The sequence below is a fragment of the Pundamilia nyererei genome, unplaced genomic scaffold (assembly GCF_000239375.1).
Source record: "Pundamilia nyererei isolate P.nyererei 1_Seehausen unplaced genomic scaffold, PunNye1.0 scaffold00039, whole genome shotgun sequence".
NCBI classification, from domain to species: domain Eukaryota; kingdom Metazoa; phylum Chordata; class Actinopteri; order Cichliformes; family Cichlidae; genus Pundamilia; species Pundamilia nyererei.
In genome coordinates, this window is record NW_005187440.1 from 3,123,258 (window position 1) to 3,145,016 (window position 21,759).

At 45.0% G+C, this 21,759-nt stretch overlaps 1 protein-coding gene across 1 annotated transcript in view; it reads right to left on the reverse strand.

The window, feature by feature from the left end:
* agrn (agrin) overlaps window positions 1-21,759 on the reverse strand; it is a 255,815-nt gene that overhangs the window by 35,246 nt on the left and 198,810 nt on the right. The window contains exons 11-20 of the mRNA XM_013910251.1: window positions 20,945-21,093; window positions 19,778-19,883; window positions 17,187-17,297; window positions 16,458-16,622; window positions 14,857-15,000; window positions 12,004-12,128; window positions 11,781-11,886; window positions 7,156-7,575; window positions 4,898-5,023; window positions 526-653 (exon numbers count right to left, since the gene is read on the reverse strand). Coding sequence (XP_013765705.1) covers window positions 526-653; window positions 4,898-5,023; window positions 7,156-7,575; window positions 11,781-11,886; window positions 12,004-12,128; window positions 14,857-15,000; window positions 16,458-16,622; window positions 17,187-17,297; window positions 19,778-19,883; window positions 20,945-21,093 — 1,580 coding nt within the window. The remainder of the gene's footprint in view (window positions 1-525; window positions 654-4,897; window positions 5,024-7,155; window positions 7,576-11,780; window positions 11,887-12,003; window positions 12,129-14,856; window positions 15,001-16,457; window positions 16,623-17,186; window positions 17,298-19,777; window positions 19,884-20,944; window positions 21,094-21,759) is intronic.

A 21,759-nucleotide genomic window follows, 5' to 3' on the forward strand; every position in this document is an offset into this window, starting at 1 on the left:
AGAGCACAGAAATCACTCCAGCTCAGTGTGGCAGAATATTACTCAGCTACTTCAGGGGTGTCAAGTCTGTAAAACGTGCGATGAAACCTGCCTGAAGGAGCTGAAAGAATCTGATTAGTCTGGCTCTCGGGAAGAGTTTTAGTGTGACACGATGCTTTGAGTGTTGTCTGGAAAGGTTTCCACTCATGACAAGAACATTCTTGGGAATACTAGGAAAATTTTGTAGCATTACTCTCCAAGTTTCCCTAATGGCAACAGTGGCAACTGTCATTTGAATCAATTACATCAAAGCAGTTTTAATTTATACTTTTTCTGGACACTTTTTTGACACTTGAGGGCATCAGAACAAGCTGGAAAAACAGCAAAGGGCATTAGGACATTTAAAAGTACTTTAAACCTCATTAAAAAGCTTATTTAAAAAGCTGAGAGCTAGCAAAGGGCAGTATAAGCTGAGAGATGTAAATGTGGATTCTTTAATCTATTAATTAATCATGAAATCGTGTGACAGCAAATTCAGCCACTTACAGCGCCCTCTATGCTGCGGGCTGTCTCTCCAAATAGCTCGGACTTGGGGTCCTCCATCTCAGGTGTGTAGATCAGGTCCTGGCCATCCACCTGGTCCAGGTGCAGGGAACCGCTGAACCTCATGGTGGCTGGAAGAAGAAGAGAAGATACAGAAACACTGTGGCTCAAGCCCTCTTCTTTCACTCATTCCCCGCTGCCATCCCCCTCGTTTCAGAGCAGTGCCAGTTTTGGGTTAGTGATGGATTGTGTGTTTGTGTGTGTTTGACAAGGAGGGGTTAGTGAAGTGTGTTGCTGATCGTCTGGGGCTTTAAAAAAGGTCTGCAGTTTGGCCATTAAAGGTAGAGGCGGTGGATTTGTGGTGGTGGAACAGGTGGACTGTGAAATATGACAGAAGAGACGAACAGAAGGTGGAAAAATGGGCCAGTTTTACCAGACCGAGACTCGTCCCCAAAGCTGGCCGTGCCATGGAGGGCTGGGTAAAAAGACAACAAGTTAGACAGACACACAAACACATGGAGGAAAAAAACAACACACACTAAAGTGAAAGCAACCCACGGGCACTCAAAATAGTGCCTTCCTCAGCAAAGAGAAAGCCTCCCTGTGCGACCTTGGGGGTTATGTTGTCCGACATCTATCAACTCTATATGGTTTCTCGGTACTGCCGCCAGAGAGGTGCAGTGCGATATAAAGCTGAAAGTCGAAGGTGTTTATGTGTGTGGTGGAGAACGGAGGAGTTTCTGTGCCGCTCATAATCAGCAGAACAAATTGCCCAAATCAATCATGGCTGCCCCTGCCTGAGCAATGCCAGAGAGAACAGGACGAGCACTTGTATGATTATCGTGAAAGATAGTCATAATTGTCTCCTTAATGCAGGCGGACCCATGACTGACACAGCCTGGTTAAAATTGCATGAAAAGGACAGCAGAAACTACCGATACACACACAGGCGCGCGCCGCCGCCCTCTCGCTCCCCTCCCTCACCATCTACAGTACTTTCACGGGCAGCACACATCGATTCACAAGTGACGGTGGCCATAAAATAGAGGCAAATGGGCACAGTTTGGAGAGGGGTAAAGACAGAAAAGAGAGGGGGGACAAGCGAGATCTGACTTCTAATCTGCAAAGAAGACAAACATCAGAAAGGGTGATTTTCCAGACCACTGCCGTGACGGACGTAAAGAGAGGGAAAGAGAGTGATAAAAAGACAGACAGAGCTATTTGGCTATCAGATTCTAGTGAACTGTAAAATGTAATGGATATGTCAGACTTCCCCAGGCATATGGAAGAGTTTATAGTATCTGGAGCTCAGTGTGCCAATAACTTTCACATTAGCATTTGGCAATTATCCCCGATGCCATTAAATTTAACATACGCAGGACCTAGAGTCATTTTTTTATATTACACTATACTGGGAAATATACCCAATGCAATCTATAACCAAGGTGTTTAATTTTTTTAAATATGTCAGTGTGGGCTAAACCAAACCTTGAGCCTTTTCCACATGTGATGTCTTAATAATCTGAACAACGAACAATTATTTTTCCCCCCGTGAGACAGCCCGTCAGATATCAATAAACTGTGTCGTACAATGAAATAGCAGCCGATGCACGAGGCAGAGGGATGTGTCATTTCACTTCTAATGAGCGGGAGATTGGCTGAGGCCTTCTCGGGAGAAGAAAAAAGAAAAGAAATCCAGCGTATTGATCAGCTTATCGCGCAGCTCGGTTTTATTGGTAATAACACTTGAGCTGAATGAAGTATCGATCGCCGGTGTGCCGTCATTGTTAGCTGGGATAAATATTTACAGGCTTTTGCAGATTCGTTTTAACAGTTCTCTTGTAGCCCGAGCTTGTTTCTATCATCAGCCGGATTCGAGGCTAAATGTCACAGGGTTCAACCTCGACAGAACCTGTCATGTTTCACCTCTCCCTGCCTGTAAATTCTGTGAAAGAAATAAATGGCGTAGGGCTCTGGATGGGCAAAGGTGGCCTCATATCTTTAGGTCATGTTGCAGACTGAGTGGCAGTAAATTCTGCTGGTTTATTGAAAGGCTTAGGGGACCTTCACCGTGCCAGAAATGCAACTCCATGCACTAATTTGTGGCCCGAGCTCTTTCAAGTCATGACCCAAAGCTCCCCCGAGAGCCAGAGTGAATCCCTCTTTTCACAATCAGTCAGACTACCACGGCTAGGACAAATAGACGGCAGATTTCAACCGAGGGATGGAGAGAGAGAGAGAGAGATAGAGAAATGAAGGGAGAGAGAGAAGCCCTTTATCTTTATGAACTGAGTGTGGCAGGAGTCACTGATTGGTACAACAGCGCTCGTCGGCCCCTTCTAGTCTCTGGGCTCACTCGCTGCTCAACTCCAGAGAGAAATGAACTGATGCAAGACTGGATTGAGATTGACTGGTTTGAGAGAGAGCGAGAGACAGAGAGAAAAGGTGACAAAGAGCTCAGAAGGGAACTAAGGAACAGTGGCGCGGACTGATAAAGAGAAGAGCGCACGTGAGGGTGCAGGGGTGCGAATTCAAGAGGAGAGGGAGATTAAAAGAAAAGGAGCGAGGGTGAAAGAAGAGAGGAAAGAGCGTTCAAGAGTCTCGAGCAAAACAAGAGAAAAGAAAACTCGCTGAGGATCTGTTGGTGTATGACTAATATCAGGGCGAGACTGCAAAGTGTTGCAGAATTCATAAAAATGGATTACCAAGGTCAGACTAATGGTTTCACTGTTTCTGTTTTTCTTTTCTTTTATTAATTTCCTGCCACCTGTCAATAAGCTCATTTACATATGATAGAAGTGATTCATAAAAACACTGCTGCAGAGAAAAACCAAAAAACACCACCTGTTCTGAACAATTAAGCCAAACGCTCCGATATCCCGATTTGTAAAGTCAACATTAGAGGTGTAACACGAGGCAAATGGTGGCTAATGTTTACAAACACAATACTGAAAATTGGCCCTTTGCCCGACTCACCGAGCGAAACAGACAGCAGCGGTGGTCGAGCGAGCTAGATAATGACTGAATCAGTGAAGACAGGGAGCAGGCTTAGAGTCAGGAATGATGGTATGTTTTGATTCTGGTGGCACAAAGAAACGCATCCACTCTTCCTGTTGCGCGGGATGGTGCACACATTGTGCGACTGTGTGTGTGTTGGCGACAGACATTCAGACTCGCAGCTATTTATACGTTTCTTACCTAAACAGCGAGCAGAGCAGAGAGACGGAAACAGCCATATAAGCCGGTTTCCATGTTTTTTGTTTGTTTTTTTACTTCTATCCTCATATTCTGTGTGCTACTATTGGCCGGCGCCTGTGCTATCCACCTACAGCCAAGCGACTGCATCCCAGAAACCTTCTGAACACAGCAAAATCAGAAGAAATAGGTCTCCACAGATAAAACTCCCACACACTTTATATGTCATAAGTGATGATTAAGGAGGATTTTTTACTGTATATTATACTTTTAAATATTTATATATATTATGTTCAATTTTCACATGTCAGCAAATGAATACAGACTGAAATAGATGGAAAGCAGTGCCTCTCTGAATCACGACACTGGCAGACTGACAATGACGGGTAGTTGATTTCTTGCACTTTTGTGCAATTATTCTGACTGTGTTTCACAAGTTAACTGAGAGTCACTTTAATTATTGTAATAACAGAAATTGTCCTCCGACACAGTATTCCTTAACAATATGTTGTGCGGATAACTCTGTCTGGATCAATAATCCATTGCAACACTATTTTTAGCATTTTGCACTTTTTTTCCCTCTAAAGTTCAAGACAGCACATCAATTACTGATGTCTGGGGCAAAACAGCGCGAGGCCACGCAAACAGAGGAGGACGACAAGGACTTCCTCAGGCAGCAGAGGTTACAGCTGGAAAATTTGGGTTTTTGTTTTGTTTTCTGCTTTAAATATGGAGCTGTGACACGATTAGTTTGGAGGAAGAAGAAACTGCCAACAAGTCCCTCTGAAACCGTCGTTACCACATTTGAGTGTGTGTGCTTGTTAAATAAGGTGACACAAAGCGTTCAGTGGTGAGCTTTGCAGAGAGATGTGTTAGCTGCTCTCTTCTGCTTGCAGCCTTTACACTAAGCTAATCACCTCCTGGCTCCAGCTCCATACTTAATGCACAGGCATGAGAGCGGTATCAGTCTTCTCATCTCACTATTGGAGGGAAAGCCAATTACTTTTCTCAAAAGACCCATGAAAGGCGCCCTCCATACAAACAGAGCCCGAGCTTCTGCGACTCAAAGCAAGAGCTACAGAAGCTGGTGAAACAACAGCAACAGACAGAAGACAGACGGGAAGATGTTTAGGTAATTAGAGAGTAAAGAAAGTCTTTTTCAAAGGTGTGCTTGACTTACAGGGGCAGTTGGCGCCCTCTGGAGTACTGGATGGTGTCTTGCCATCAGGGCAGCAGCCGAACTCTGTGTTGTCGCAGGACGACCTGTCCTCAAGTGTGGGTAAAGTGGTGCTCGCCATTGTGGGACCTGAGGGTGATACACAGAGGCTCATAATAGTTCATGAAAAGTTACAGCTTATGTAGGAAACCCAGAACAGAGCTACAATTTTTAGGCACTCAACACCAGCAGTGATTCCAAGGTCAAAAACCTACAATTCCAACTTTCTCTCACGTCTACACTCGTTTGTGTGTTTGTTTTAGAGTGCTGACCAGTGATTGGACACTAATAAAGGCATCTGTCAGGAGTGATTATATGGCATTTTCACTGGAACTGATTGTACACCTGGATCTCTTTTTGTCAGGTAGAGAACACTTAATGGGGAGTGTTGCCAGTCATCTCACACATGGCTCACTTTTAATGATGGGAGGATGTGATAACTGCTCGCTGCAGATTGGGTGAGTTTTACCTTCAAGGAGTCCCAGGAGGACAAAAACAACATACACTCGTGTTTGTGTTACTGTCACTGCATATCTGGCTATCTTGGGACATTACAGACATAAAAGTGGCTCGGCTTGCTCTATCTGAAGAATGAGTGTGTATATAACAGCGGCGAGCTTCGGTCCACTCTAATGATGGTGTTGGCGGAGGGGGAGTTGTCTCGGTGTCGAGGCGGTGCACTTTATGGCCGCGGAGAGATTAGAAATAATCGTCGAGGCAAAGAGCTAGCGGCTAAACAAGCCATAAACACGTCAGAGGCGAGGGACGTCCTTCTCAAGGACATGCGGTCAAAGGATGTGGAAGGAGGAGGGAGGAGGGAGAAGGGGGCGGGGCAGAAGGTGGGAGGAGGCTGGGGTTTATGGGGCATCTGCTGGCATGTGGTCTGCACATTTACAGAAGCATCGGGCAGTGCAACTCCTATGGAAGCCATGAAAGCTGTCAAATAAACACAGATAAACACAACGACAAATACACACACAGATTTGTTCGGATTACAAAAATACCACAGGCACAAAAATGTGAAAATGTACACCTCTGACCTACTCACATTTGTATGCTCAGATGGTGACATGTGCACTCTGGATTGGACAAACACAGTGACACGAGGAACAGGAGATAAGACTAACACACACACACACACACACACACACACAGACGCAAACACACAAAACAGATGACGAAACAGATTAGTTCAGTATTTCAATATCCAAAACTGTCCTGGAAAATCGTCTAATCAAACAATCACAAACTGACTGTTGAAAAAAAGAAAAACATCCAGGCACATTTGGGTACACATTCATACGCACACATATACACACAGTCACAAGACGCCAGGTCTCCTTTGCAGACAAGCTACATGCTCCTTGCATCACCGAGCACTCTGGTCAGCCTCTGACAAGAGAATAAATCTAAAACTCGGGGAGCAGGAACGAGAGGAGAGGGGGAGCAGGAGGAGGAGGAAGAGCCGAGGAAGAGCACATTGGGGCCTTGCCGTTCCATCAATCTTATCCTGTTACTGCAAGCTGTCAGGTGAGGTGGACAGACGGATGGAAGGCAACATCAGAAAAAAAGAAAAAAATCAAAAAGAGAGCACTGATTGAAAAGTCTTAGTCGTCCTCTTGTTGTTCAACCAGAGGCCCGGTAACCGCCAGAGCCCAGGAAGGCATGTCGGGAAAGATTTGAGACTAGTCATGTGACAAGGTATGCTGGCTCACACACTCGCACCTCAACCTCCCAGTCACATCAGCCTGTCAAGTCAGGCTCCAGAGATCCTGAGATGCGGACCAGCAGTTCCATCTAGAGTGTATTTTACAGAGCTTGGGTTTTGTTTTGCTAGCTGTTGAGAGCTGGTGGAATGGGAGGAAGAAAAACGCATGGGCGATGTAGCAACAGTGAACCATGCAAATACATTCTTTTCTGTCTGAAATTGAGATATACATCTTATGCAAGTGGAAATGACACTAACAGCACCTGTTGACAAAGATTTCTCTTCCCTGCCTGCCTGCCTGTGACATTTGTCTCCTCAAAAGCAATTTGCATACAAATACATAAGCCTGTGCCTATTTTTCATTTTCAATTAACAGATGATGGCATGAATGCATTATGATGTGAACTAAGAGGAGACTATGAGTTTGACCAACCCCTTTTTTGAGAAAAACCTCCCCTCCCTACACACACACCCAAAGCTTTATGGATAATGAAGTGAAAGAGCAGGGATTTACCGACAGTCTCCTCGGCCCCACTGGCCTCCGTTGGGACGCCGCTGCTCTCTTCTTCAGTCGCTTCGTCCCCGCTTGGATCCCCGCTACCCGAGCCCTCGAAGGAGACTGCGGCGGCCGAGGGAATTGGACCGCTGCGAGAGGATGTGGAGGCGGCAGCGGTTGGGCTGGGCTGCGGCGCTTGCGGCTGGATGTGGGTGGAGTGGTGGCTGGTTGCTTGCGCACTTTTTTGGGTAGGGGATGGAAAGGGGGTGGTGGTCGCAGGTTGCTCGAGGGTTTCGATCCATGGAGGCGGGACGCCGTGGACCATGTTAGGATGGAAGGGTGCGACGGTGGTGATGGTGGTGGCGGCGGCAACGGTTGCGCTTGGGGTGGTGGCGGGGGGGTTTGGGGTGGGTCGATCTGCTGGCTCAGAGATGGTTTCTGGTGGAGGGAAGGGGAGGAAGCAAGGAATGGATGAATGACTGAGCAAAGATGGAAGTGTTGGACTTTGTTTTACTGCAGTAAAACCTCAAAAATCACACCAGAGGAAATAAAAAAAACCATAATTAGCCAATAAACCATAACAAAATCACTTAATGATTATTACAACCTACTGCTCACTATAACTTTTTTTCACTCACTATAACTCCTGTATTCAGTGAGTGATTATGCCTCTTCTAATCTTCTAACCCATCTCCCCGATGTTCACCAGTGTCATTAAGTAATTACATTAGAAACCACACACATACACAAACAGGCCTGTTTGTACAAGCAGCCCGTGATTAAAAAGCCTGCAATGGATGAGATGTCAGAAATCTTTGTTTCAGGGGTCTTAAGAGTGAAAATGGAATATGCCAACAGATGACACATCGCATTCGGGCATGTGCACTCCGCCTGCAGACGAGTTATGTTTCCCAAACCGGGTTAAACTACTCCAGTTGGTGTCAGCGCATTGTGTGGAGGGTATTTGTGCTTGTGTTTGTACACATATGGCATGCATTCGTGTGCACAATATGCATGTTTGTGTGTTGCTGTGCCAATGCCTATGAATTATATATCCATATTCAAACGCTGCCCTCCAGTAGCACAGCTTTAATCACCAACAGCCAGTGCCTCCGGTGATGAATGATTGATAGAAATGGGGCAGAAAAAAAAGAAAGAAAAAAAAGCCGGCTTTAACTCTGGCTTCAAAGAGCGCTGCTTGCAGAGAGCATGAGTATCCGTCAACGCCACCACAAACACACTCGTGTCAATACACACACACACACACACACACACACACACACACACACACACACACACACACACACACACAGCAACAAAAACAACAACAGAAAAAGAATCCTTCCAAGTGAGGGGAGCGAGAAGAGCCTCTCTGTAAAGAGCCCATCATTACCAATGCAAAAAGCTCTGGTGCAAAAGGACAAACTGTTGGCGATAAAAGAGAGATAAATGGGACAAAAACTCCTGCGGGAGATAAGTGAGTTGGCAAGGAGATGCTACGTAAGCGAACACTTCAGATTTAGCCGTGGCGAGCAGTCACGGCAATATTGTCATTATTTCTTCGCTCCTTGTCGTCCCACGAGCACAGATGTGTGTTAGCGAGAAGGTGAAATGAAGAGGAGATTAAAAAATAAAAAGCTATACCGTAGACATGCGCCTCATTAGGATTCGCCTAACATTATGTGTAGGACTTAATTACACCGCTATAATCGCTTAGTTGATCGGCAATTATTCACCGAGGTGTGAAATGTGATACCTACTGAGACGGCAGAAAGCCCGGGAGACGCACAGATTGTCAGCTTAAAGCTCGGAAGATATTTGTAATAGAGAGATTTGGAGTGCATAGAGGAGCGATGCTATCACCAAGGAAGGTGGCATGCATCGCGTTTCCTCTCGGCTACACCTGTCAGTCTTGTGCCAAGCTTAGCGTCAAGCGGATTGGTCCCTGGAAAGGGCCTAATGTGTGTTTGGGTGTGTGGGCATCTCCAGAAGCAAGCTCAGCGACGTGGGATAAAGCAAGAGAGGAGCGCTCGTTGGGAGAAAGCAGAGAAGGACTGACAGCACAGTCTGTTCAGCTGACGCTTCTCTTAATCACATTTAACAGTCCATTTGCCTTTTTTTTGCTTTATTTCCTCCCAGTCGAGCACTGGACAGTAATGTCACAGAGTACAGAGCAAAATAAATCATAGTCATCTCGGCTTGCTTCAGCTGTGTACTTATTGTTGACAGGTGATTATTAAGATTGTTTGTGGAGTCAGCCACCCTCAGTGAGGAGGAGGAATTCGGAAAGCGCAAACTGGAGGAGAAAGACAAGGAAGCCACAGAGGCAAGGAGAGGAAATGATAGGGAAAAAGAGCCTGACAGAGAAAGGGTTTAAATCAGATGGAAAATACAGGTTAACAAATCAGCAGCAGGGAAACATGGCATGGCAAACTGAACGAGGGAGTGAATAATGGCACAAAAAAAATCGCAGGACATGGAGGAGAAGGCAACAGAACCCTGACTAGCAAGCAGGCAGAGGGCTGCCTGTGCCATATGCTGGCCTTCGTTGCCAATTTGCTACAAACTTACAGGTAATAACACCATATGGGAGAGGCAGGTCATTGCCAACATGGTGGCCATTTCCTCCCGCTGCCAGAATTTGCTCACCGGTACAAATACCCTCCCTCCGGTGCTCGGTACAGTGTTTTATGCATATTTTTTTGAGGATTCTTCTCTTATCGCTTCATCTTTTGCTGAGACCTAGCAAAGAAGCCGGCAATACTCCTCCCCATACTCTGCGGCTGCTTGGAGGAGACTTCAGAGAAAGCCGGGTAACATCACAGCTCTCTGTCACAGGCAGAAAGATTTGAGGAGCTTTTTCTGCAGGCTTGTAATTTCTTTCCTCAGCCTGCCCATTAGCGGCAGACTGCACAGCAGCAGCAGAAGCAGCAGTCACGCTCCCTTGTATAATAAAAAGTTGCAACAGATCAATGATGTTAAAAAAGATCAATATTCACTCATTTATAGCAGAGCCCTTGGCACTGCTCTCCTGTCAAACCACGGAGCAGCTCGGCGAGCATTGGCATGCCACGGCGCTGTGGCCCGGCGTCTGGAAGCGCTGCGTGTAAACAGTGGGAGGGAGGGCGGGCTTGGCTCTGGCGTGGTGAGGGGTGGAGGCAGAGCAAATGCTAATTCGCACCCAGCCACACGTGAAATGAGCTCGAGATCTAACTCCCGAGCCGACAGCAGCGCCAGAACAGCAACCCCGCGGTGCGACCGCATCCGGGTGAAGAAATTAAAAGATCCTCCGCGGCTGCTGGTGGGGCCCGAGCGCTCGCCTGTCTCTTCATCGTCCCCGTAGAGATAGAGAGAGAGTCCACTGCGAGGCGTCTTCGTGCCTTCTGTGTATGCAGAAATGCTAGGTGAGGGATTACACACAACCCACATCTCTATTGCCAGGCAACAGAGGAATGTGAGACCAGACTGGATTTTGGCTCCATTTGCTGGTAACCCACGGCACTGAATTTGTAATTACCAGATGTTCAGGGACTTATCAAAGCCTTGTCAATTCCTTACTGAGCATACTCCTTTTTCTTTTTTAAATCCGACTACCTGAAACTACAAATCAACATACACTATATCAACATCCTTTCCTGTCTGGAATACTGCCATTTGAGTCTGAAGGGGATCACTCAGGGAAGAGGGGTAAAAGGGACGCGTGTCTCTGCATGAGGTCATTTGATCCACTAAATGATGAGGTGAATGAACATTTTTCTACCTGAAAATGTAAGACACCTGGCAGTGGCTCGCGGCCACAGCTCCACAGCTGGCGTAGAGCTTCCTTCTGCTCTTGCCGGCGGCGTCTCTAGAATTCTGCTGTGACGCAAGCTGGCAGTCGGCGAGACCACTTCACTGTACATGAAAGCTGTGGCCTTGGCAAGGGTCCCAGTGCCTATTACACCGATCCAAGCAATGTCCATCAGCATGTGGGCTGGGATGGAGGGGAGGGGGGACAAGAGCTGTACCTTTTCCTGAGTACACATGTACTCTACATGTGCAATCATACTTCAGCAGCATCGTGTTCCTGGCAGCATCAAGCTGCGAAGGGATTGATGTATTCCCCAACAGGGGGTTTGAAGATGAAGCCAAATCCCAACAAAGGGACTGGAAAGCAAAGAGGAAGTGTCATTGCTATCTGGTGAGTTTGCAACGCACAGACTCCAGTCAAACTTGTTTTTCTTTTCAAAATAAATAAATAAATATCCATCTTAATTCTGAGATCCCTGTAGTGTGGCACATGCTTTCATTCTCACCAGGCAGTTTAAAACCAGGAGGAGAGACAGGCTTGTTCGATATACAGAAGTGCTATTGAACATGATGCGTGTAAGATGCTTTTATTATATACTCTTCAGCACTTGAATTACCTTAATAAGAAATAAGCACAGCTGCTCGAGTGTGTGCAGAAACATTTATTTTAAGATAAATGTGCTCTCACAGTGCTCTGACCTTACTTTCTGAATCAGAGTGATGGATAGGAGGAGAAACAGCAGGAGGGGGTTAATTTGAGGCCCTCGGCACTGCTCATTATCTTTTGATCAGGGACTGACAACAGTTGGCCATCCGTGTGTCTCGTTATGCATGGAGGTTTCTACGAGGCTCACCTGTGCACTGTCCAAAGTGCTGCACTGTGATGTCCTTGTCCTGTCTACAGGCTATGGTCCTCAGCTGGCACTGGTCGGCATAGGTCACCCCATCTGAGCCGCACACCTGCTCCACAGTGACAGAGATGGAGCGAAGGGAGAACACGTTAACTCCCTACAGGCAACTACAAGAATGTGTTTCCATTCAAACAACTTATTTCTTTAGACAGTTTGAAAGACACACCTTGGTTTTGTTTTTCAAATCGCAGTCAGGTGAGGGGCACTCACAGTGGGCCTGGCCATTCACCTTAATGCAAGTGGCTCCATAGTTACATTGTAACTCTTCACAGGAAGTTGGGGCTTCAGGACCTGTGGGAGAAACAAGTTTACACTGCTATACGTTCTGTACGCACTATATGGACAAAGGTACTGGGTCATCTACGCATCCTGTTAGAGTACCACTCTTGAATTCAGTGAGCTCTTCATTCTTTCATCAATGACTGTGAATGCAGGCTGCATGGTTAGGTGCTTGATTTAAAAAGTCTGTGGCAATGGGACTGAAAACACCTGAATTTAAAGATTAAGAGGTGTGGCCCAACACTTTTGTCCAAATAGAGTACTTTATATACAGCAATGGAGACTGTGAAATCAGACTATAGCTGGCAACATTTCTGCCACGTTTTGTTGTTTCGTAGTGATTTCCTCCTTTATTCTGTAATCCTTGTTCTTTCCTGTGAGTGTTATTTCAACACGTTCTCACTCCCAAAGAGTAATATATATAGTAATACACTAGGTGACAAATCATCAACATACTACACTTCCGGGCACCCAACACGTTCGTAAATGATGAGATTGGAGAAACGATTAAACTTGAGAACCGTTTGGAATCAATCTACATGTGTTCGTTCATTTTACTTAAAACGCTTTGGAAAAAAAACACTATTTAACGTCACTAAAGTGCTGGTACAGGTTAGTTAGTGTTAGGGCTGGAATACATGGCTTGAACGTGTATTACCACAGGACCGCCATTCTGCTGGATTTCACCCATAACCCGGCGCGTAACATAAGAACGCAGAAGGTCACCTTTCGCGTTCCTCAGGAACGCCGCGGAACGTGACAAATCGTCGGGATGTTACGCCTCGGGAGTGAGATTGGGCTGGTTATTTCCATTATTCATGTTGGCCTTCCCTTGCTTTTTTTGTGTATTACTGCCCTTTCATTCCTGGTTCTTTGTTCCTAGTATAGGTCCAATCATGTTTGTCCATCTAATATGCTTTCAAGACTCCAACCTTTACTTTCTGTCAGCTAGTTTTGCTGATGCTTAAGGTTTTGAATTTTTGATCCTGGTCTCCTGTGTTTGGCTCTTTGAAAACATTACAATTTCCTGTGTATCAAAATGTCAACCTTTCTGTAGGTACCAAAAGTTCGGCCAGTTAAACACCCATTAAAGAATAAAATACAGTTGAACACAATAGTTAAGAACTGAAATAACCAAAAAATGTAAAGAAAAAGTCTTTAAAAGCAACGTAAAAGATGATACTGCATACAGCAGTCACTCTGTCTCTCTTGAGTGTTAACAGTGACGTGGGAACAGACTATAAGCTGCTGGTTTAGAGTACAGGGATAGCAGTTCTGATATATATTCTGGGATCAGGTCCTGAGGGGATTTCAAAGTATAACAACAAACTGTGTTATAAGCCGTCTAGCTATAAAACTTTAACCCCAAACAGCGAATAACAATTCATCTGCACTGCTGACAACATTCATACTATACTTGTGCTATTGTGCCACAGTTTTAACCTCCTAAGACCCGAACTCTTTCATGGCATGCATTTTTTATTTCTCTTTGATATTTGGGCTGATTGGGACCTGATGAATGTAAAAACAAAGAATTACCAGATTTTTTTTTTTACTTGGTTTTTGTTTCTGAGAAAAATGAGAGCCACATATGAGGACATTCGCTTTAAATTTCGATAGAAAAGTGTCAGTATAATGTCCTCATAATTGGATATCAGGGCCCTGAAGAACAAAATTTAGTATTTTGGTCTAGACAACCCATAATTTGATGTCTACATATGTGGACGCCAGGTCCTAGGAGGTTAAAACACCACTTGTCGCACTCGGGGTGATTTTATAGTGTGGAAAAGGTGAGCTGAAAGACTTCATCCTTGTCTTGTATTCAGCATCTTTACACCAACTGTATAACAGTGATAATAGAATTCCCAAATTCTCTGAGTTTCAATTATTCATGGCATGCACAGCAATTTTCCAAAACTGCTGCACAAAAAAAAGTTGATCTTCTGAGGGGCCCAAAAGTGAGCACTCAAGATCTCTCCTCAGTTCTCCCCTAAAGACTGTTTGAAGCCTTGAAGCTGTCGCAGCAGGATCTGCTGCAGGGAGTCCACCATCCACCCACCTGGATGTGAGTGTGGGGTCTTTGCATTGTTTCATCACAGAGGCTTAGAGCACCCCACCCTTTAGCTCCTGCTTTTATGTGCTGCACCCTCCTAGTACTCGTCCTTTTTATCTGGCAGGGTGTGTGGCGAAGAGCCCCACCACTGTGCTGGGACTGCTGGCTTCATTAAGCATTTGACTTCCAGTCGATATCTGATGGTGCATCTTAATCATGGAGCTGCAGGCCCCCACAGCAGGAACTAACCTTTCCTTCAACCGGCTTTGTGGCTTGTACAATCACCAGGGCTGTTTTTATTATTAATCAAAAGTAATCAATAGTCCTTAAACAGAGGTATAAACCCACACATTCAAAGAACAATGAATCATCACAACTGTGTAGAGAAAATAAAATATCAATGGGAAATGTGTCATCCACATGCCATTTGTACACTTGAGTATTTTCCTAATCACTATTGATCAGCTCTCTTGCAGCCACTTCCTTCTTTGCCAGTAAAGCTGATGGATGCAAAGAGCCGATGAAGAAAGAAATGGCTGCTTCCAGGCTGATCCACAAATCAGATAAGTGACAAAAACCACTTTGGAATGATAGAGAGAAGCTGCAACCAAGGAGAGAAATGTGTGTGTGTTTGGTTTCTGAATGCCCCACACACCACACACTGGCCTTGATGCTCTTTCTTATTACCTTTGTCACAGCCATTCATGCCCATCTTGCTCCCATCTGGGCACACGTTGCACTTCATGCCCTTCACTCCCGTCTTGCAAGAGCACAGACCCGACATCTGCTCACAATCATCCCGGACTGAGCCCGTAGCGTCGCAGTTGCATGCTGCCGTGGAAAGGTGGAAAAAAAATGAGAGAAATTGATGAGGGGGGAAAAAGGCCAGTCAATTAGCGACAACGGCAGGAAGAGAGATAGGAATAGCTCGGTTTATAGTCTGTACAAACTGTGCTTGAAGCAACCTTAGCCTCTGTAGCGTTGTGCTTGAGAGACATCTTTGTCTTAAGTATCAAGGGTTGGTAATAGTTCAACCAGCCCTAGGGGCCACAGGAGGAGGACAAGAAGGAGGGGAATGAGTACGTAAGAGAAACTCAGGAAAACAACGCCGGGGAAGGACATCAAGTCCATTATGTTCCGGGAATCAATGACGTGTGTTGTTTTCCACTCCTCTCCTGCTGAACGTGGTATTGGCGTGTGGTGTGCTGTCTGCTTGCTTTGGGTAAACCTTGTTAAGGTCAGGCCACGGGTGAGGCACCTGCAGGCTTCCTGCTGTTGACTGAAAATGCTCTGTGACTTGGGGAGCTATGTCCTATGATACCTCAGCGGCAGGATACGAGCTAGTCACCATATTGCATTACACCAAGACAAACAAGGGGTCCCGACCCTGTTCTTTACTCGAATACAAATGAGAACGGTTCATTCAGTACAGCCTTGACAGGTCTAAAGGACAAAGTAAGACATCTTTCCACAAAAACTCTCATCAAATAGTTAAGCTCTATAAATATATGGAGCTTAACTAGAAGAGAATCTAATTTGACTGACTATATTTTATGGATATTCATTTTATAAACTTCTGTTCTAAAAAGGGTAGCTCGGAGGCACTGCTATTAATTCAGTGAGAAATGTATTGTCAAACTATGGCTCTTATCTTGAGAAATATGACTCTCACTTATGTAGAGTGGATTCCAGCCATGCAGATTTGGATTTATTTGGCAAAGACTTTAGTTTTACAGACTCAGAGGTTTTGGGTTTCTTCCCAGAAAACATTGGGGGGAATAACTAACATTGTTTATACTCTGGAAAAAAAAATTGTTCAGTAACTATAAAAGTAAAGTAGATCAGAAGAAAAGTGCACACAGAAATATTGATGGTGTATCTAGAGCAGGGGGTGCGAATCATACAAGTCAGTCAGGACTTTGCAAACTATGAAAGTTGGAGATGTCTGCGGAGATGCTGGAGATGAAAGTTCCAGATCCTGACAAGTTGCTGACAAGACCCACTGACAAGACCCACTGGAGATCAAAGCTGAGGCCCATGAACTAAACCGACTTTGACATCTCTGATCTAGACTAACTATTTCACTATTTCAGGATTTCTGAAAACCAAATAAAACCTCTCTGCGTGTTAACACTTTGATGTGCATGGATTTTTTTTTCGGTGTGTGTGTGCACAGACCATTTGTGGAGAGGAAATGTAAGGATTGAAAAGTAACATACATAAAATGAACGTCATCGAAATAAAACACATTTGCACAGCTGATCAGATACAAAGAAGGAATTCCTCACGAGTGCAGCCGCTCATGTTCTCTGTCACGATGCCGCGGAAATTCCAGAAGCCCGGCTCACAGCGGTCACACTTCTGCCCTCCGACACCCGGCTTACAGGAGCACTGCCCGGTGGTTGGATCGCACGTCCCCTTGTAGGAGCCGTAGATATTACACTGACAGGTAGCTGAGGGGAAAAGAGCAACAAGGAATTTCACTTTTCTACAGCAAACTTACACTGCTGCTGTTTATAGATCCCTGTAGCTTATAAGAGTTGGATAATGCTTACTGTGATGGATACTCTGTATTAGAGATTTATGCTAGGCTCAAATGTCAGCTAAACCCTATTCCACAAATAAAAAGGCGGATAAAGCGCGCTGAGGTGATTTTCCTTTTTTCTAAATCTCTGCGTATTCTTATTTCTCCGTCTGCATTTTCTCCATCCATGCTGTATCCCCTGGCTTACAGCTCGATGCAAGCCTTTTCTCTTCCATCTGCGTGCTATCATTTGTCAGGATCATCAGATGAAGAGATTTTTCTGTTGATACAGCGCAGAATTATCATAATTATTCCTTGGATTAAGATGAAACGTTTTCGGCTCTGCAACTTTGCTACTGTAATTGCAGTCAAGGACAACGAGGCCCATATGCTGCAAACAGCCTGATACTATCTACTTTTTTTTTCCTCCTTTTTTTTTTTTTAAACTCGTGACACACTGACGGGTCAAAGTGGGACACAGAATAGGACTCACCGGGACATCCAGCCTGTCCAACTCCTAAGGCGGCCGTCACATTGTCTGAGCAGCAGCCGTACACTGACACGCTGCAGTGCTCGGATACCGTCGGGTCCGGCAGAGATACGGCTGAAATCACCGATGAGGTAGGGAAGGAAAGGGAGGGGAGATGGAAGATGGAACAGGGAGAGAAAGAGGAACACCAGCATTTGAGTGATTACTGTAGGGTTTGTTGATGGTGGTGGAGGAGGGGAATTAAACAACACAATCTCTGAACAACATGTAACTTTTTTGCCAACAATGAGATTGGCTTGAGGGGCAGAGGTGGAGAGCCTGGCAGTCGGCTTCAAGATAACAATTCTATTTGCTACTTTCTCCACAATGACTCAAAATCAGGGGGAAAATGATGCTATTACCTCCAGTGAAAACAAACAATGGCATTTCTGGTGAATGTGCAGAAGCTGACATTTACCACCTACTAGAAGGCATGTTCTCTTCATTTGTTCTTGTCTAATATTACGAAATTGCACCGCTGCCCTACAACCTTCAAAAAAAGAAAAGAAGAAGAAGCAGAAGAAAAAAAAAAAAAAAAAAGGCCTGCTGCATAATGCGAAGGAATTTGCCAAGCAGTTTCTGCCTGCGCACACTGTGTGGAGAGCTCCTTTGTCTAAGGATGCACAAGACGCCAAAATAGTGTGACAGCACTGAATACAGAGCCACATTCAACAAAATAAAAACAAATGCGTTCCTCAAACCTGGCGCTTCTCCAGAAATTGGAAGAGAACAACAAAACAGTCAGTGGGAGGAAAATAGGATTTGTTTAATGGCCGGAGCAAAAGCATCATTGTGCACATTTTTTCATACTTTGGAGTGAAAAGTAAAGTTGTAGATAGAAACGGGAAAACCCTTGGTTTTCTGTGTGTCTCTCTATTGCCCTCCCCATCGCCTCTTTTAGTGTTGCTCATTTGGAGTTTGGAGGCTGGAGATACAGGGGCCATAAATCACACTGTTACTGGTGTGGATATGAGCCTCAGCCTAATGGTGATGACTCGGCGCGCTCTTTTTCCAGTGCTTTCCCACTCCAGAGATGGGCTTTGGACACAGTTCATTTAACTTGCCACTTTTCAGTGCTCCATTCGGCTATCTGTACTGAGCCTATTAGGACAAGGAGAACTTTTAATTTCATATGTTCTTCCACCCTTCAAGGGTTTTTCCCCATTGTCCGGCACAATGCACCTCGCTGTGACATGCAATATTACCCTCACATTTTCAAGGTCCACTGCTGCGCCTTCTCCGCTTCGCTGATTGTTGCTGGTCTTTTATATTCCTGCAAGGGCACATCTGCACATGTGTCTAGTAAACCAATAAAATTTTCAGTGGATTATATTGAAATCCCTGACCCTGATTTGAGTTTGCAGGCGGCAAAAAAAAAAAAAAAAAAAAATACTATTTTAAATGCTACAAGAGGCAAACTTTACAAATGTGCATGCAGCAGACGGCTGTGTTGACACTGTATGCAAAGTAGGTAGCTTTTCAAACTGAGAACCTCTGAAATACAAGGTTGCTTTCATGCTCCGCTACTGAGAGCTGGCATGTTTTGATAAAGTTTATGGAGCTGAGGTCAAATGAAGTTTCTCCTTACATAGCTAATGCAGAGGGCAGTGAAATTCCCCAAGATCTGAGTCCCCCCCCCCCCCATTAGCCAATAGGAGATGAGAACCCAGAGGCCTTGTACCCATAGAGGACTCTTCAAAAAAGGATTGATTATCCATGGATGGTAGAGAAGCGTGACAGTCAGTGCCCAAGGAGGCCAGCTTAGGAAGGAGAAGAATCTGCAGAGATGTGTGTGAAAACACTGGCAGCTCCTTCATTCTCACTCTCTTCAAACTCTCTCCATCCTCCTCTCTTTCAGACCCAAGGGGAATCAAACAGACTGGAATGATCACACAAAATCCCTTAAGTGCCTTTTGCTCTGCTCCCTGGCCTGTGCTAGCAAAAAGCTCTTCATTTAACATAGCCACAGAGAGGAAGATGGTTAACCTTTGCTGCTCTGCCACTGATCTCACAGCGTTTGTGGCTGATAAATGTCATTCATCACATGCAAAGAGAGGGAGTTTATATTAAAGGAAGAGGGGAAAGTGGTGTCCTGAGGGCTAAGAAGCAAGCTCCGGAGCACAGGTTTATTGCTTTAAATTCTCTGAATATCTGGACAGAAAAGTGAGCCTTTATTACTATCTGTTAGTTCACACTTGGGCCCGAGAGGAAGATTTTTAACTCTGCTCACGAGCCGGCCCACGTGGACTAGTCACTTCCCAGAAAAGCTGGAAAGCTCAAAGTGTGCTGAGTCAACCTTCCCTGAGCAAATTACACAAACCCACACATCAAATTTAACACTGACCTCCCATCATTTCACTTGCTTATGGCTAACCAGGTCACACTGAAGAGAGACACAAGCAGTGCTGTCAGAATTACACTCAAACTAGAGACAATTACAACCCCATCGATGGATGGAATGAGTGGAGAAATGGGATGTCAGTGACAATGAGACTTGATGAGGGTGCTCTTGTGCACTGCAATGACATCGACTCTGAGTGGCGTAATGTACCGACCTGCACAGGGTCCCTGATTTTGAATCAACAAGTGCTCTCGTTTCTCACATCTGGCCTTCTTCAGCTCGCACTCGTTGCTGTAGTTTTTCCCATCGGAACCACAAACCTGCAAAAAGAAAGACACAAAGCAGAGTCTGAAGCAGCGTCTAGCTTAACCCCTCAGCTCTTTTTGCTCTACCTCGCTTCAGTTATTACCAGGCCGCGTGTTTTTACCGAGGCGTGCCCTGTATTTAAAGTAAAAGCGCATTCACCTAGACGCTGAACTAAAGAGCCATTAAGTGGTTAGTTCAGTTGCTTTCAAGAATACTTCACAGCCTTTGTCAGGTGGCGTTTTTACTCAGTTGTAATGGACGTGGTTTAATCAGGTGTCATCAGTTTCACCACACTTAAGACCATGCGGTGACACCTGAGCCACATCCGTGACAACAAAGCAAGCTGCTGCTGCTCATGACGGTAAGATGACCTCGTGGGAAAAGAGGATATTTTTTTTGCTCCTGCTTATTAGACAGGTCTGTTTCTGTCGTTACTGGAGCTTTCTCCTCGCGTCACGTGGTGTTCAGTCAGGTAAGCCATAAATACAGTGTTTCTTTCCCCTGTTATGCAGACTATGTCAACCTATATGTTCCACTGACGGACGCAACATAAACACCATCTCCAGCCTTATGCCTCGCCTTTCTGATGCTTAATTGTGGATGTCACAAAACTTTCTTCTGCCCAGTTACTCAGTTTCTGGGATCCTTTTTGAGTTTTGCGTTGGCTTACAAATTACCGAGGTTGTACAGTCATGCTGTCTCCGAATAAGAAATGCTGCGAAAAGATTTTCCATCTGAAGCTGACCTTGAAAAAGTCCCCCGTGCCTTCATCCACGCCCCCATGTTTTACAATTTTGTCAAATTTACAAGAAAATAAGAAAGAAAGTGGCCCCTGATTTTGTAACAAGCGAGGTTATTCGGCAAATTCAGAAGACATCTAGATTTCTTTTTATGCTAAACAGACAAAAATTCAGGAATAATTTTCCATGTCATTTTATAGGAGATTGGAGTTTGTCCGATGAAAATGTCAAAAGCAGATGTGTGCGATTTATGTTTTTGCATTTTGCTTTGAATGGACTGGAAGATTTAACCACATTAGCAGCTAATGGCAAATGATTTTTGAAGGCTGTCTTACCAGGCTGTGAGGCACACTCGTGCAGCTGTATTCACAAAGGCATCGATCGCTTTCGTCTTCTGCGTCTTCGTACCACGTGCCTCCAAATACGAGACAGCGGTCCTGTTCACAGCTCTCCTGACCCGATCCAGACCCGCCCGAGCCGCAGTCTGCATAAAAAAAGGCACACAATATCATTAACAAACATATGCACACACATCTCAATCTATACATCTAGTGGGCATCATAGTTTTATTTGTCTTGAAGTTAAAACTACATTTAAACACTGTGGGTGCCGTAAAGTTAAGATAATTTACATTTCCCCTCATGATGGCGAGAGGCAACCAAAGGCGCTGCTGGTAGTACAAGATAATGACGGTGTCTAGCGAGGGCCACCGATTGACTAAATAAATTAGACATCTCTGCACCACCAGTGAGGCATCCTTTCATTTCAATTACATCAGAAACAAAAAAAGGGGGAGGGAATTATTAACTCCGGCCTCCAAGTGTGCGGAGAGAATTGGTGGTGAGGCCTGCTTTATGGGTGTCTGCTTCCCGATATGAGAATGCAACTAATTGCAAAGTGTTCTGTAAAATCTAATTATCTCCCAAGACTTTAAAGAAAGTTGTCCCGGCAACTCTTTAACTGCGACCCTGAAATGGCTTTTTGCTTGTTTTAAAAATGCACGTCTGTGTATCGCAGTAGGAGGAACAGCTAAGGCTGGCTTAATGTTTATAGGGAACGAGGCAGAGCAAGGACAAATAAAAACCCAATTAGGGGCCAGGATGTACAGCTCTACAAAATTATTTAAAAAGAAGCACCAGAAAGGGGGGGG